Source organism: Varanus komodoensis, unplaced genomic scaffold (assembly GCF_004798865.1).
Source record: "Varanus komodoensis strain SLA01 unplaced genomic scaffold, ASM479886v1 scaffold21, whole genome shotgun sequence".
Lineage (NCBI taxonomy): Eukaryota > Metazoa > Chordata > Lepidosauria > Squamata > Varanidae > Varanus > Varanus komodoensis.
The window spans coordinates 11,491,282-11,507,992 of record NW_025335589.1 but is presented as its reverse complement, the minus strand read 5'-3'; the positions used below and the strand labels follow the sequence as shown (position 1 = coordinate 11,507,992).

General features: G+C 41.2%; 1 protein-coding gene across 5 annotated transcripts in view; it reads right to left on the bottom strand.

The window, feature by feature from the left end:
• FNIP2 (folliculin interacting protein 2) overlaps nucleotides 1-16,711 on the bottom strand; it is a 58,773-nt gene that overhangs the window by 24,202 nt on the left and 17,860 nt on the right. For 3 of the 5 annotated variants that reach the window (XR_006414780.1, XM_044430660.1, XM_044430662.1), the window contains exons 1-6: nucleotides 10,998-11,892; nucleotides 6,640-6,766; nucleotides 3,967-4,089; nucleotides 1,903-2,003; nucleotides 1,747-1,818; nucleotides 73-173 (exon numbers count right to left, since the gene is read on the bottom strand). Coding sequence is in view for 3 of the 5 variants with exons in the window: in XM_044430660.1 (XP_044286595.1) it covers nucleotides 73-173; nucleotides 1,747-1,818; nucleotides 1,903-2,003; nucleotides 3,967-4,089; nucleotides 6,640-6,766; nucleotides 10,998-11,188 (715 nt within the window). In the remaining 2 variants the exon portion in view is untranslated. Of the gene's footprint in view, nucleotides 1-72; nucleotides 174-1,746; nucleotides 1,819-1,902; nucleotides 2,004-3,966; nucleotides 4,090-6,639; nucleotides 6,767-10,997; nucleotides 11,899-16,711 lie in introns of those variants that run through there. The other 2 variants (XR_006414781.1, XM_044430661.1) reach the window with 2 other exon arrangements.

The following is a 16,711-nucleotide window of genomic DNA, read 5'->3' as shown; positions in this document are numbered from 1 at the left end:
TAGCAAGATAAACACAAATTAAAATATGTGGTCAGCACAAACATCCAAGCTGAGAGAGTTGAATGTACTTACCTAGGCTGCTTCCATTGTGACAGGGGCCCAAACTGTTTGGGTTGGGGTTCAGCCTTGCTAAACTGGGATCTTGATTGATATATTCAAAACTACCTTGCAAGCTTGAAAAGAAAGATACATTCACGAAAGTTGTCAGGAGACAGTTGACAATTACACTGTCGCTGAGTACTCCCCCTGCATCCTAACTGGCTATTCAAGATTAGGAAACCATTTTTCTGTAAGAAAATACAATACCAACATTCATACTGAAAGCAAGCATGCACATCTCCAAATATGCAATAACTATTTTTGATTTTTAGAAGACATCATCAATTTTGCCCCAAGAAGACAGAACTGCACAGGGCTAATTTTTTTTAAAAGTAAATACCTAAGTAACAACTCTAACTTTCTAAGCATATTCAAGACTTCTGCATGCAGAGGTTTCCTGTCCAAACTCAATGAGTTTCATAGTTTGAGATTATGCATTCAGTCCCTTTCACCAGCCAGTCATGCTGGAAGTTGTAAGACTGAACAAACCATGACTTATTGAAAAGACAAATGGGGTGAGGGAACACACTGGTCCTTGTATGCAGGCCTAATACCACTGAGATAATAACCTAGGTGCATCCTGCCTCTGAGTTGCACAGTGTGATGTCCAAACCCAGATCCTAGTTTGGGAGGCACAAACAACCCTGAGTCTGAACCCATGGAATGGGCAAGTGTAAAGAACTAGCCCACACCTTCATTCCTTCTCATCACCTCAGCAGTCGGTTAACCATGTGTTGTCATGATAACTGAAGATCTGAACTCACCCATACAAAACTAAATGAGACAGGGAAGCACAAGTGTTCTTGAAAGAAAGATGGCAAATAGTTTTATTGCTCACACAGCCCAATCCACAAATTTAGCTTTCCTCAGGCAATAAGTCACAAAGCTCTTCCCCATTATTTCTGCATTTCTATTACTGCACGCATTTCTATTACTGCACACTCCAGTTATCAATGGCAACATTCAGCAGACTGCCCTCCAGAATCTTGCCCTTGCAAACAAGATTGCACTGGATCCTTTAAAGGATGGCAGGAGCAGAAGAGAAAAAGGTGAAGCAAATTGTCCCCCACCTCTCTTCCCTACATAGTATCTGCTGCTCTGAGCTGTAGTCATGACCCTTGTGCACTCCTAGGCACATCATACAAACCTTACATTGATGCCAAAGACCTCACACAATGAAGGAAGGGCAAAGACATGCTTGTTAGTCTCATCACCCGTTGTGTCCCACGTGGTCCACAGCAAAGGTTTGCAGAGGAGAACCCATGAAACTTGTGCAGACTCTCCTTGTAATCCAGAATCCTGAATCTCACATTTTCATGCCCCTGACCATGGAAGAGGCAGAGGGGACTAACAGCATGTCTTTGACCTCCCCTCACACAGTTCTAACCACATAAAGGCTTTGACATTGAGAGTCCTGTGGCTATTGTCCAGCTGTTGCCTCTTCCTAAAAGACCAGGGTTGAATGCCGATGCCCTAACCAGACCAAATCACTGAGTTGAGTGGTTCGTTTGGCATTCCATTGAGCGGTTCCATCTGGGGTACTCTCCCTGAGGCAGATTTTTTTCCAAAAATGGACAACTGAACTTAAGATGGGGGGAAACCAGAAAGATGCTGGTGAAGTGAAGCAGAAAAGGGAAATGATCTTACCTACTCGTACTTCCACAGAAGCTACCCACTCTGGCAGAGAATACTTTGCTCATCATAAGCTGTGGAGGAGAGCTGGAAGGATAAGGAGTAATACTGGTGATTCAGCACAGCTTATACTTTTCACAGAACAACAAGGAGCTGGAGACAGTGACTCACCGAATATAGTGGATTTTCAGTGTAGAACCTTTGTATCTCATCGTGACTGACCCAAACATCATCTCTCCCAACATATTAACATCAGAAGCTGGCCTAGTATACTGCAAGTGAGAAAGGAAGAACACCAGTGGACTGAGTTACTTTCACTAACAATGCCCTAATTTTGCTAAAGCACTGAAGCTTCACCTCTTGACATGAATTCCTTACTTGGCAAGCCAACTCTCCTTCAGCTGCAGTTTGGGGACTATTATTACCAAGATACTTGAAAGGAAAATGCTTTGGCTATGTTATTCCTTCAACTATCTTGGTAATAATAGCCACCCAAAACTGCAGCTGAAGAACTGGCTTGCTGGGTAAGCAATTCAGGCCACACAGAGGAACCATTGGGTTTAGATACTAGCAGTATCATCATCATGATCATCGTCATCACTGGTTAAAGGGAAAGAAAAAAGGGATTCTCATATCAGTCTTTGAATAAGAGCCTGAAAAGAGGACAGGATTTTGTCTGCTGTCAGCAAACTCTATTCCCACCACATTGACATATCATTTTGCAATGCATGGTGGGCAGCACTGAACATGGTCCTCAAGTTCAAAGAGAAAGCAATGCAGGCTGGATACAAAACAATGATTAAAAAAAAGATTTAATTAAATCAGATTTATTTATTTTAATTAACTTGATTTTTGAGGAAAAATCTATCTAAGGATAATTTCCTGTAGTTATAAGATACATTATAGGTCAAGGGTTATCACCAGGAAATAAGCATTGGTTTTTGATTATGCAGCATAAGGTATGTGCATGTAATGTTTAAATTTTCTGGTAAATGAATTATATTAATCCATTCATAATGTCATGCTCTTCCAGAGATTTCTGTAAGATTATTGGGCAATTTTTCAGTCTAGAAGATATCATAACTACTTCATTTTACAGTTCTCAAAACTGTGAATTTCTGCCTGAAAAGATCACGTGCCTCTTCTTCACAGCAAAAATATTATAAAATAAACATACAGAGTTGAGAAAAAGACCTCATTCCTTTGCAAATCTATGCATACAGAATCAACCCCTTACCCTCTTAAGTGCTAAGTTTCAAAAAATTCAATAGAAAATGATTGTTGGGAATGGAATAGAACTGCACAAGAAGCCAAGTGTGAGGAGGGAGGGACAAGCAGTTTAAGTGACAGAGAAACATTTTAAGCCAAATACTTCACAAGCCTTTGGATATTTTTGTGTATAGCCTGAGGTTTACTGTATTATTCTTTCCCTGGAGAAGAAAACCTATCATGGAAGCAGGCTGTAAAAGCGACCCAGTTTGGGAATATTTTAATGAAGTTCCTCTCCCTACAATAAGGCAGGCAGGTGTGCAAATTATGCAGAAAACTGTGATTTAAACCCAGTGTTACTGGCAAGTGATTTAAATCAATTTGATTGAAATCTATTGGATTTAAATCAAATCAACCCTGCAGCAATGGGAATGGCCCTGACTTCAAGTACACCAAGGGACAGAGCAAGAGTTAGTCAACACAACTTGGGTGTGGCAGCTTAAAGAGAACATGGGAAAGAAAGCAAATCCATTCCAATTGTAGTTTGAAGAAGCTGCAGTAGACAGCATTGCAGAATACAGGAAAACAACATCAGCATGTCTTATGCCAGTGGGCAACACAAGGCTCACCATGGCCATTTCTGGAGTCTTCACCTGCTTCCTGGCCCCACCATCACCCAGAAAGGGTCTCCTGACAGCCTAACAGTTCTTTGGGGGGAGTGTGATTCCCAGTAGAACTGTTGGAACTTCAGTGGTGTGAGCACTTCTAGAGAAAGTGTGGAGATGCATGGAGACTGAAGACTCTGGGGTAGGCCAGTGTGCTTTTCAAACCTTGCAAAGTTGCCCACATACCTCAGAAAGCAGCTCGAGAGAGAACTTAGCAATTTACTTCTCCATGCAGCGCAACCTGTAACATTATTTCTACCAGGGTATGAAGCCACAAGAATTCAATATAAAACCTGGCTTTCAGTTCATGTCGACTGGGTGTACATACAGAGACAGATTCCATGTGGTAGGGACTCATTACCTGATACTTTGGGATGTCTTCACTGGTATTTGGTTTGCCATCCACTGAAGGACTATGGGAAGATGTTGCACTGGAACCACCGCTTGCCTGACAGAACTTGCCACATGTCTTTCCAGCAGCATCCTGTAGGATGAAATCAGTTAATGGCAATGCAGAAACCCCATAATTTCTAGGTCAGCATGTAGCCCTTCTCAAAAATGGAAAAGTGCCAAATGCAAACAAGCCAAAAAGCAGCATGCAAACATAGAGCATTGGGTTCATGTTAAAATGGCTTGCACATTTTGCCGTTGTCAAGAAAGATTCAGGCAAATGGCATACAGATTGGCCCTTACAGGTTTCAGCCTCCCCAAAGCAACTAAGCACTTTCGTTGCAAACAAATATTAACCCTTTTGTATTTTCTATTTGCTAACTAATCCCAAGTTCTCAGGACAAGCACTGGGCATGGTTGAAAATGGTTTCTTCAAACAAGATCTTGGACCTTTGGATTGTTTACAAATTCCTCTCTCTCTCTCATGTTTGCCTAGCTGTTCAACTCATGTGCCCAGTTTTATTCCCCTGCACCTGGTAATGCAATGTCAGGAAAGGGGGCGCATGCAAGGATTTTTTTTTTATGAGTGGGTCAGATTGCCCTCACCTGAAACTCCTCCTGTGGGTCAGACAACACATGAAGTTTATAGCAACATAAAATTAAGAGAGAAACTGGTCCTGTTCGGAACTGCACAGACCATTATTCCTTCCAGTGTGCAAAAGAGATTTTAGCTTTCCTCTAACCTCTGGGACCTGCAAGGTTGAAAGCTTCCTCTTCCTCAGCATTAAGACCCAACATGCATCTTGAAGCACGTCTGCTGCTGCAGAGCACATGCAGCATGACAATGATTAAACATAACTCAGTGCTGAAAATCAATCCAATATGAGAAACACTGTTTATTGAAAACCTCAACTAGACCTCAAACACTCATTATCCAGGGTTTCAAAGCCTGGAAAGCAGAATGAACATTCTAAAAACTCCATAAATCTGTTTCATTAAGGCGACATCACTATCACATACACACACCTTGATGAACAAAGACAGTCTAACTAGATACTGGGAGCCAAGAGAAAGTTTTTGGATGTAATAAAGGAAAGATGAAGCACTAGAAAGCCAGTAATTTGACCATTTCTTCTTCTAGAATTACTACAGCCCTATTCAGGCATTCTTTTCCAGAATAAGACCAGAGAGCAAGAGGAAGCAGCATACTGGCTCATATGGAAGAAAGGTTTCCTCTTTGGACAGCCAAACTCCATAAATGGGTTTTGGTGGCAAAAACCAAAGATCGGGCACGAATATAAAAGGACTCTCTCTTCTCCCTTCCTTACACCACTCCTTATCTGCACAAGGGCCCTTTCACATTTTACTATCTATTTACATTCCTTTTCAGAAGATATTGCTTAATATTACTTTTATGTAAGAATGCTTCTCCAATCCCCAACATGTCTGTCATTAGGAGAGTGCAGCAATGTTGTCATGTGCTCGATGCAAGCTACTGACAAGGAGCTGGAGCAAATGGGGGGGGGGTGTGCACGAGCACACACAAATGTGTGTGTGCGAGAGAGAGGGAAAGGGGGAAAGCAAACATGTACTTGTCTCAGGGCCACCCACCGTGCAAGTGCAGAGCAAAACTGGTTAGCTGTATCTTGGTTTTACATGCAAGCAGTTAACCAAGGCTTTCGAACAAACAAATCTGTTGAGAGATGCCCTGAACTTATATTGCCCCAAAGACTCTGTTTAAAAAGCATGAGTGCAGAAGTCTAGCAAACTGAATAGTATAATAGAAATGGAGCCAAGTCCTCAAGAATAATTCAGCCACCAAAGTTGAGCCTTGTATGTACAGGGCAGTCAAAATAGAGTTGTGCTGCAGTGCTGGGTCACAAACTATTTTTTAAATTGTTTTTCTAAACTTGCATTATGACCTTGCCTTATCTTTTAGGGCCAAACCACATATTACACCAGTAATACAGCTGAGGTTTTTCTTTCTTCTTATTCTTGTATCAGCATTCTGACAAGAGAGTGTTAGACCTCTTCATCACCACCCCTATTTTTAATGAAATTTCCTCCTCCCACCAGAGCTTTAAAAAGAAATATCCACTGGAGTCAAATGAGATATTCCTTTAAAAAATAAACCCACCAAGTTGGGGGTGGGTTTTAGGGGGAAAATATGTGGGAAGGTTTAATCCTCCCTTCCTGGAGCACTGTGATTATATTATGAATTGGGTGCACACACATTTACACAAGAGTAAAAAGGGTATCATGCCATTTGGCTGTCAAAGACAACTTACTTTATATCTGGAGGAAGAGACCCAATAAAAGGAGCTCAAATAGATAAAGGGTTAGTCACTTCTGGTGTAATCCTATAGAAGTTTACCCCTGCCCCCCCAAAATGGCCCCCCACTCCCAGCATGTCTCAGCCAGCCATGGTAGGACAGATGTGATGTGCCTTTTTATGTCTAGACATGCAAGGGGTTGTGTCCTTACACACCAATGTTTCTTCTCCCTTTTTTAAAGGTGGCAACTGTACTGTGTTAAACATGACAGCAAACCATTTTAAACCAAAAGTGATTTCAAAAAGTGGCAGTGGTGCCACTGAAAAATAGTTTCTATAGCCTGGATAAAGACAAACAAAGAGAAGTCATACCTGAACCCTTGTCTCCTCAGTCTTGCGGATTGCTGTAGAGTCAAACAAGACCTGTCTGCCTCGCCTCTCACAATCCTGGTACACTATTAGGCGAATTTCTTGCAGGTCAAACCCTGCACAGGACCAGCTGTGAATTGCAAACACAAGTGGGATGTCAAGGTGATTCTGCAAGGACGGCAGCCCTTGCTCATTCAGCTTTTATCAGAATGGCACAATTTGGCATTCTGCCATGTTGTTGCCTTCCAGAGACCTTGGGCTGCATTTTCCACATTCCCAGGCAAAGAACAATGATCAGGACCCTTTCCAGAGGACAGCTAGTGGACGCAGCCCTGGGGGAGAAGGCAGAGTCCAGGTGAAAGAGGGCAACTGTAGTAGGCTTTGAGATGGGGGGCCAGAGAGGCCTTTGGTCTGGTGCAAGGATGCTTCTTTTCACATGTTAATGCTTCTGGCACCCCATGAAGACTCGTGTGTATGTGTGGAATTAAACAAATTTCTAAATAGCCACTTCCTTCTGCAGGAGAAATACACACATCTATATACATTTGTATTTGCATTGCAATGCGGACTGAACATGTTTGGGATGAATTGGGTGTGTAATTAATGGTGAGTAAAGGGGAGCTGATAGGGATTAAAATGTCTTGCTTTCTGTGAAATGAGCATTCTGCTATTGCAAGAGATAAAAGTGGGTACAAGGAGTGCTTTGTTGCTCACCAACCACCTCTCCTTGCACATTTCTTGGGTGAGCAACTTGTCTTCTAACCTCTTCAACTCACCTTCTCTGAATTGTATGTTTTGTTGAAGCATATTGGGAATGGACAAATTGTGACTGACCATGTCCCTAGAGCAGCGGTTTTGTTTGTGTTGGCACACAGAGAACTCCCAACATTTGACGTGTACTCCCAGGCCCCAAAAGTTGGGGACCCATGCTATAAGTACACACATTTCCAGGCCACTTCATAGTCCTTGCAGATATGAGCCCACATCATGCATAAGCATAGTGGGGATGCTGAACATGAAGGCCTGCATCAGTGCTTCTGAATGTGTTTGGCTGAATACAGAGAGCTTTCATGATAGCAAACCCGATTAAAGCATCACTCCCAATTGTGGTGGCTGGTAAGTGTATTAAACTGATGCAGTGCTCTAAAAGGCACATCTACTAAAAGCAACTTAAAGGTTTAGTTTCTTGAGAGCTGAGACCAGGCAGTGGATTCATTGTCATACATTTTCCTGCAGAACTCCGGTCTTCATTTTGGGTTCAGATGCTGCCAGTGAAATGAGTATTCTTCCCTGTTTACAAAATGGCCAGTTGTTGCTTTTAACATGGCCACTTTACACAATGCCCAAGAGGATGACAAGGGATGCTCCCCATGTGCACAGAAATTGCATGTTCCAATGTGCAAGAGACACACATTTAGAAATCATTGCTATAATTTAAACACAAATGCACAAAATCCTACCATAGCAGAGAAGGCTGTGGTCTAGTGACTTGTGTTCTTTCTCAGGCTGTTGTCCAGGTACTAATACTGGGCAACTTAAAAAGGCAGGTTCTCCCTTATAATTCTTTTCTTTACACCAGATATCCCTTTTATCTCTCCAAATGGAGGACTATTCTCCATAATTAGGATGCCTAGATACCCAGGTTGCAGTTCATTTCAAAAAGAAAGCAATTCTTTCCCAAGTCACCAGGCCATCACACCATTGAGAGCATGTTTATGAAATAATACTGTCCTACCAGAAATTTAACTTTAAAGTACATAGAAGCACTTGAAATGGCTGCTCAAGAGAGGTCTTCTAAGCTACAGCAATCTCTCTTTTTCAGGTGAATACACACCTCCTCTGAGCATCATAGTTTCAGTGCACTTCAACCCTAGCTCAACTGAACAGAGCATTTTCATACCACCAGTTGTAGCTGATCCTGTTGTACTATTGGCTTTGGCCAAGACCACACAGGTTCTCTACCAAAATGGGCTTTTATTTCTGATAAGGAGAAACAGGAGCATTTCCTTCACTGGAGGGAAAAGCCATGCTTATAGGCTTGTTGATATTGAGGTGGGCAGCTGGTACTGCAGCTTTCACTTGCCCATGTGAATGATTGGGAAATCTCTCTGATGGCTCAGTTCTTTGATTTAGCCAACAGGTTACAAGAGGCAAGAAAAATTAAAGCTTGTCCCTTTCAATATGGGTCAATAAATGGCTCAATATCCATAATGCACTGGTTCTACCTAAATGTACACTTAACACTGTCCATCAATTGACCATACATGTGTTAGAATGGGGTTTAGTATTTTCTATACACAATTACAGAACACATTTTTGATGCAAAACCTTTCGACACAATACTCCAGGAGTGTAATGCAAAATGCTTTATGATAGGAAAGCAGAAATCTCTCCCTTCCCTTCAAAGTTGCGTGACTGTCTGGCAGAACTAAGGATGAAATGTGCATTTGCAAAACTCTAAAATCACCCTGGCTAGCCCTTCATTTGTAGCTTAGCACTTGGGGTAAAATTAAAATGGTTTTCCACATTTCCTTCTCCCAGTCAATGAGATAACTCATGTCTCATCAGGATTTGAATCTGGATTTCCTATATCCAAATTCAACACCTGGCCATGGGCTCTTATTTGTAATACTTCTGCTTTCAAAGCATTTTTATATTGTGTCAGTGTGAAAATCCTAGTCTGTCTTGCTTGCACAGGAGTTCCAGCAGTTCAACAAAAACTGCCCATCTATTCTCAGAAAAAATACATGTTTGTTCTAGAAAGGTAGCTACCTGCATGAACTTTGATTTCACCTTTCCTCAAAACTAACAAGGTAAGTACAATGCTTTTCAGGGCTGATATGATGCAGGGAAAGAAAGAGTTGCATGGAGAGTTGGTACAAATTTTATGCCCTGGAGTGCAAGATTTTGGACAGCCACTGAGCAAGATGTGTTGAGTGGGCTTCCTTGCTGTTGTCAGTCTATTTGCTTGGCCTCTTTGGGCAAAACCAAAACAAACCAGGATCAAGACACTCCAGGAGCTGGCAGTCCCACCGCTGGGCTGTGATCCTTAGAAGGAGCACAATAATGCCTCCCCTCCATGCCCTGCACGCTGGCCCTGCAGAAACAGCTTGTCCTTTATTTCATTTGGAAGCACCACTGTCTTAGTACAGTTCAAACTGCTCCCCTGCAAGCTCCATCTCTACATGTGACTATCAGCCAGAAATGACACTTGGATAACAGGGCATCAATAGAGGCAGGGTGGATTCCCCCTTCCAAAAAAACCTGCCCTAACAAAAGCTGGTCACAATGTTGAAGAAGCCTCTCTTAGCAACAGTGCCCTGTTTTTATTTCCCAAATAAAACATAATATTGAGAGATTGTCGCAGGAGGACCATAGCTCACTCTACAGTTCAGCACCTCTTCTCCTTTGGTTCAAGCAGATTTATGTTCAAGCTTGATTTTTAAAAGGCTACCTTAGTTTCATTCTCTCCCAAACAATGATAACCTTCATAAAAAACCTGTAAGAATTAATGCTTGACTGATAGACCCTGTTAATAAATTCTCTAATATTATAGCCAAACTTTCTAGCAAGGTTTGATACACTGAACTATTTGTTAAATGCCTCTGGAGGAAAAATAGCATTTGCTTTAGCATACTACTTAGTTTAACTTTCTTTCATAGCATAGCATTCTGGGTTAACCATCAAACACAAGATATTCTGAAAATAAAAATTATGTTCTTACAAATTACTTCAGATTTATTTTTAGTTTAACCAGCAACTTTTTTCCACAGCCCTGTAGGACACTGTACAAATACACTGCTCTCAGCTGACTGATAGATTAGCTGGTTTGATAAAGGCCAATCTGTCCTCTACTCAAGAGTTGCAGGATTCAAATTATATTCAGAAAGTATGAAGGATTTTAAAAAATAGCAGCAGCTTGCATCTAATCTTAGTAAAAGTAGACCTACTGAAATCAGTGGAAGTTTAGTTACACTAACACTAGATGCAACCCATAAATAATATACCTATTTCATACTTTTTCCATCCTTTACCATACCAACCTTCTTACATTAGCACTGAGCTGACAGCAGAGCAAGCACTGAAGCATGGTTTCAGATGCAAAACAAAACTACCCCCCTATTCCAATGACATGAATTTTAGATTCCAGTTAACTTGAACCAAGTCAATAATTTATCAACAAGCAATATATTTAGATGTCAAGAGCAAGTGAAAAAATGGGGAAGGGGATTCAGTGCCAATACAGTTCCCACTCATTTTAGGATTTTTTTCCCATTTTTATTATGTAACAATTGTTAGAACATACCCCCCTCACACACACCCACACACCACAAAGCCTATTTTGAACTAAGCATTCATACCTGATTGATAGGTCTTCAGCAACTCTCTCTGCGAGTTTAGAGCTTTTTTCTGCCATGAATGGCTTCTTAGCCTTATCTAACCTTGGCTTTGAAAAGCTATTCACCAGTGCCATAGATGAATCATGGATTTTCCTCGCTTTCTTGGTCTGGTTCCCTGTGCTGCTTGAAGTCTTCGGTGTGCCTCCACACATTTTGAGTTCACAGGTGTTCTCTCACTCACAGCTTTTTGAAATAAATGTGTGCATTTAAAGAAACAGCCACATAAATTCTGAGCTCTGCTGAAGGGATCTATTAGCCATAAGGACAGCAGCCAGAAACTGGACAGCATCCAGCTGGTTTTCTTTTTATGAAGTAGCTGCCTTTTCTGCCATGACTGTGAAGCTTTTCTGGCTGAAGAAAAGCTATAATATTTATTACACAGCCTAGCAATCTACCTTATACTTTAAATGGAAAAATAGCATAAACCTGCTTGTTTCAGTAATTCAGCCCTCTCTTTGGCAGAAGCGGCAGCTAGTAAGAGCTGTGACTATCTTGCTTCCTGGTATGCATCTGTAGCTAGCAATTATTTGATCACAAGACCTAAGCAGATGGCCTTGGATAGGGAGGTTACTGCTTTCTCATTGACTCCTAAGATGCAAACTTGTTTTAAAACTGGCTGCAACACCCTCTTAATGGTCTCATGTGAGCAAGTGTCATCTGACAACTCTTAGCAACCTTGTGTCTCAGCACCATCACTTCCAAGGCAAACAGGAACCTGTCACCAATGCCACAGGTTATCAGTAGGGAATGATTAACAGAAGAGAAGGGAACCTCCCCCCATCCCACACTTAGAATGGGTGCGTGTGACCATTCTTATTAGTGATTATGCGTGGCATACCCTTTACAAACCCAGTAGAATTTTACAGATCGGGAGGAGTGAGGGAGAGAATCAATGCAGATTTTCCCCCTTTATCTCCCTTCAATTTGTTTCCTGAGGTATATAAAAATGAAGTAGAAAAATCCTTGCTTTTGTCTCTTTTGCATCACACACACACACAGAGGCAGAGGCAGAGACAGAACGAACATGTCACACACAGCCAGTTGATCTATCACTAGATTTCTTCTGACAGGCTTTATCATTGGAGGTGTGAGCATAAAATGACCTTCTAACCTTATGGGTATTTGTTTTCAAGATTTGGAACATTTTCCAGCATTTCAATATTTAATGTATTTCAGCCTTCTTTCAAAGAGCCCGGCAATAGAAGAGTCTCTCCCTTGTGCTTCCTTTTAGCCACAAAACTAGAAGGTAGGGGAAGACAAAAGCTAGTGACTGCCCCAAGGTCACCCAGGGAGCTGAGAGAGATTATGAATGCACATTTCCTAGCTTGAGTCCATCTACTGTAGCACATGGGTTTTCCATTAATACGTCTCCACTCTCCATACTTCTTGCCCTCTTGACTGCACAACTTGTGGTACTCTGGACTTTTTGCTTACAACTTGTCCCCTCTCACCACCAACCTGAACCCTGATCAGCTAGCTGGGCTGATGGAAAGCCTACACCAAAACACCCAGAGGGTCATGAGCTGCCCACACCTGCTAAAGTGCAAGTCAGGAGTAGCAGCCTATCAATACTGGAAGATCAGGATCTTTTCAGCAGGGAAGCTGAAGTCTCACCTGCTCACAGAAACTGATTGCATTAACAATCCATTATTGCATTATTCCAAAAGGCAACTATATAAAATGTGGGCTTAATGGGAAGCTTTTCGGTCTAGTTAACTCTTCGGGTAAAAACAATGCAAACACAGTTATGCAGAAAGGGTGGTGATACAGGGTTGGTGGCTGAAATTTTTTACACCTTTTAAATACAAGGAACAGAAGAAGGGAAACAAAACCCAAAGATCCTAACTACCCTTCACCCATCATGCTGTACACAGGCTATCTGGGGTGTGATCTTATGCCCAGCATTCCCCAGCCAGACATATGTAGCCAAATACATTTCAAAACCATGCATGCTTCACAAGTAATAAGATACACTTAAAAGTTATCATCATTCCACTATATTTAAATGGCTTAGGGCCTGGTTATCTAAGGGAATGTCTCCTTCTATACAAGGCTGCCTAGCCCCTAAGATCATTGGCAGATATTCTCCTTCAAGAGCCCTCCTTCAAAGAGGTGAGGAGGGCTAGTATGAGGAAGGCCTTTTCTGTGGTAGTGCCCTGATTATGGAACCTGTTGCTCAGAGACGTGCCTGGCACTTCATCTGCTGAAGCACCAGGCTAAAACCTTCTTATTTCCCCAGTTTTTAAATTGACAACAGTATTTTAATTAATTGCATCAAGTACTGGCACTTGCTGGTTTACTATTGTAATAATTGTTTTTATATTTTTTGTGTAAATCCTCTTGAGTTTTTATAATGTTTTGATGGTACATAAAATTGTAAATAAATAATGAATATTTGTATACTTTAAGGAGATAATCGTCTCAAGGCAAATTTGACACCAAACAAACAGCAATGTGACCAGAACACCTTTGTGTAACCACCCCACCCCCCTGAACACTGATGCAGGCATTCTCACAATGCCTGTTTTTAAAATCACAAGTAATGAGAACCTGTAATTTATGCCCTCTGACTCTTGGCTTGCTTCATGGAGTTGTATTGTAAAGGTGAGGGTGGTAGAAGAATATTGCTAATTGGTGAATACACAGGTGAGGAGCATGTGAACCTGCTGGTGTAGGTCAGCTTACAATGAGGGCTCAAGAAGCAGAACAGCAGCATTCAGGGCCCCACATGTTTCACATCCTTGTATTAATAAAAGACAAATGCAAAGAGCAGAAAAATGGATGGCAGAAAATGGAGATGAAACAAGGAAAAACAGCTATTTTGGCGTCTAAGTATCCAGATATTAAAATCTGTAGCAGAGAGAACTGAACAAGTCTGCTATATGGCAAAATTGTCTGATAAAAGGAAAAGAAATGCAATTTTCTAGAAATTGGATTAGTATATTCTATACCCTGGCTTACTTCCATCACCGAACTCAAGGCAGTGTACACAGCGTTCCAAGTGAGCTCCTATCTAGGCACGAGATATCTGAAAGCCTCGAGGGGAAAAAACAGGAAAATTCCAGAAACTACCCTGCCCCCCCCCCCAAGTTGTTTTACCATCACTATCTGGAGGGTTTGGAAAGCACAGAAAAAAACCTCTTTTGATATGGAATGAGTGAAATACTTTTGAGTGAAAGGTTTTACTCACTCAAAATGCATCTGATTTTTTTTAATGCAGGGCATATCTACATCATAGAATGAAAATTCCTGAGCTTCATAGACACAAATCCATGATCCATTTTTGCACCTAGAAACTGTTGACATCTGGTGAGAAGGATACAGGTCTTACTGCTTTGACTTGTCTTCCTTAACAGTTCTTCCCCTCTATCTCCAGTGTATTTGTGTTAATTTCATGCACACAAAATTGTGTTCATACTTTTGAGGCTACGATCCTGTGTGTACTTACCTGGGAGCAAGCTTCACTCAACCGCTTTTGAGTAAACAGGCACTGGACTGCAATGTCTTTTCAATTTTTATAACAAATAATGCAATTTCAATACTGATTTATTTATTAAGCAATACATCTTATAATCAGTCTAGCTGTGATAAGAAAGTAAGAAATAGTTGTCCTTCAATTTCCCTAACGCTTCTGCTTTGTTTTTGCCCCAAGGAAGAACAAGGCAGATTTTTACCATGTCTATTATCTTTCTGGAAATTGTACTGCTGAATGCCAGCATGACAAGGGAATCATGTATCTGAACATCATGCCCCAGGTTTTGCACTGCATTTGACACCACCTGAGCTTTGCCCACATGATTCCATATTTGTACATTGGGGTATATTAGAAGCTCTCAGAGGTTATGACCCTCCAAGAAATAATCAGGATTTGAGAAAATCCTGAAGAAAAAAAAATTAAAGGCAAGAGAGTTTCAACATTACAAAGCAAACTGCCAGATCAATATTATACTGAACTGTTAAAACTATCGGAGTAGCTCAATCCTTAGAAATAAGCTGGTGCTTTGAATTCCAAGATATTAATTGCAATTGGAGAATCCAATCTTGCAAAATAAGATCCAGAAGATCCATTCACTGGTAGAGTACACCAGTGGGAAAGCGTGAACAGGTCTGTGTTCTCTTTTTCACTGGGTAATTTTGAAAATCCCTTATAAATCATCCAGAGCTTATGGGAAAGAAGCAGTATTCAAAAATCAAAATAAAATTTAAAAATAAAAATGTTCTTCAGTTTTGTCTGACATTGATATAGTTTGATCATAGTCCCAGCATTTCACAGAACTGCTGACATGATCATCATTAATTCCAAACTTGGCTTACTACTTAAGAAAGTTTGAAGCATAGCTGCCACTGACCAACAGGCTCAACTCCAGGAAGCAGTTAACTTTTTGTTCACTCCTTTGTAAGTTGCTATTTTTCCCCTTGTGCCTCCAGAGAGCTGGGTTTCTGAAAAGTTTTCCTGTTCACAGTTCTTTCCTCACCAGCACTGTATTTACTGTAACATGAAACACACCACATTAATCTCTGTGTCTCATGAAGTGGGTTGTAGTCCACAAAAGCTTGTGCAGAATATATTTGTGCGTCTTTCAGGTGCACAAAAGGCATGCAACACCTTCCAAAAATACTTTGGTAACTCTGTAAGTCAACAAAAACAAATTGATTTTACATGCAGACAATCCTTACTGGAGTTTTTTGTTTTTGTATGAGAGGTCACAACTACAGCAACAGTAGTTCCAAGGTTATTTTTTCCTAATTGCTTGGTGGTCTTAAGAATATTGGTGGTCATCAATATTTTATAACATTTCTACCTTCTTTGGAATAGCAGTTTGGCACAAACCCAAACAAGGCATAGCACTTGACTTTTGGCATCTATTTCATATTTATTTGGGCACAAAGTTAGTCACTGGGTTGGAAGCTATTTGCTAATACAGAGGGCTGCATTATTTTCAAAGCAACGGCATTTTACATTCATCCTTTCTCTCCTCAGATGATGCCTCATTTCACACAGCACTTGTTCCAGACGGATCGGGCCAACTTCCAAGAACAAAGCGCTTAGCACAGATGCTGCCAGGACATATCCAAGTGAAAGCTCTTTGCCAGACACTGAGATCTGGCTATAGCCACGCTGTGTCTCCTTCTATGTTTCCACTTCACTTGCTCCCAAGCCACTGGCCTCTCCCACGTCTTCTAAACCACGGTGACTACCTGTCCTTCACAAAAGAAACAAAACTATTCTACAACACCGGAGGCCTGCTAGAGAGAACACTATCTATCAATGTTTATCACCCTTCCTTACTAGTTGATCTCAGTATCTAATAGTGCTGGTACAGCTTAGAGAGGTCAGCCCAGTCTTCCGGACCACACCTGCACTTGGCATCCTGATACATGGGCCTGGCAAGATTTTCCAGCTTGTAGTTCCCAGGTTTTTGCAGCAGCTATCACATTCTTGTTTACAGAGAATCATTAGGGACTCATTCTTTCTCTTTCCTCCCACCCCACATTCTAGCTGAAATTACACCAGTTCCATTACTTATTGCTTTAACTGTTTACATAAATTGGCCAGAGGTGTTGGTTGAGGTCCATTTAAGTGACATAGCTCAAAACAGTCAAAAGCAAACGTCAGTACATTGTCTAAATGCCAGGAAATAGTGCTGGCATTTAGACAATGCCTCAAGGGGTTG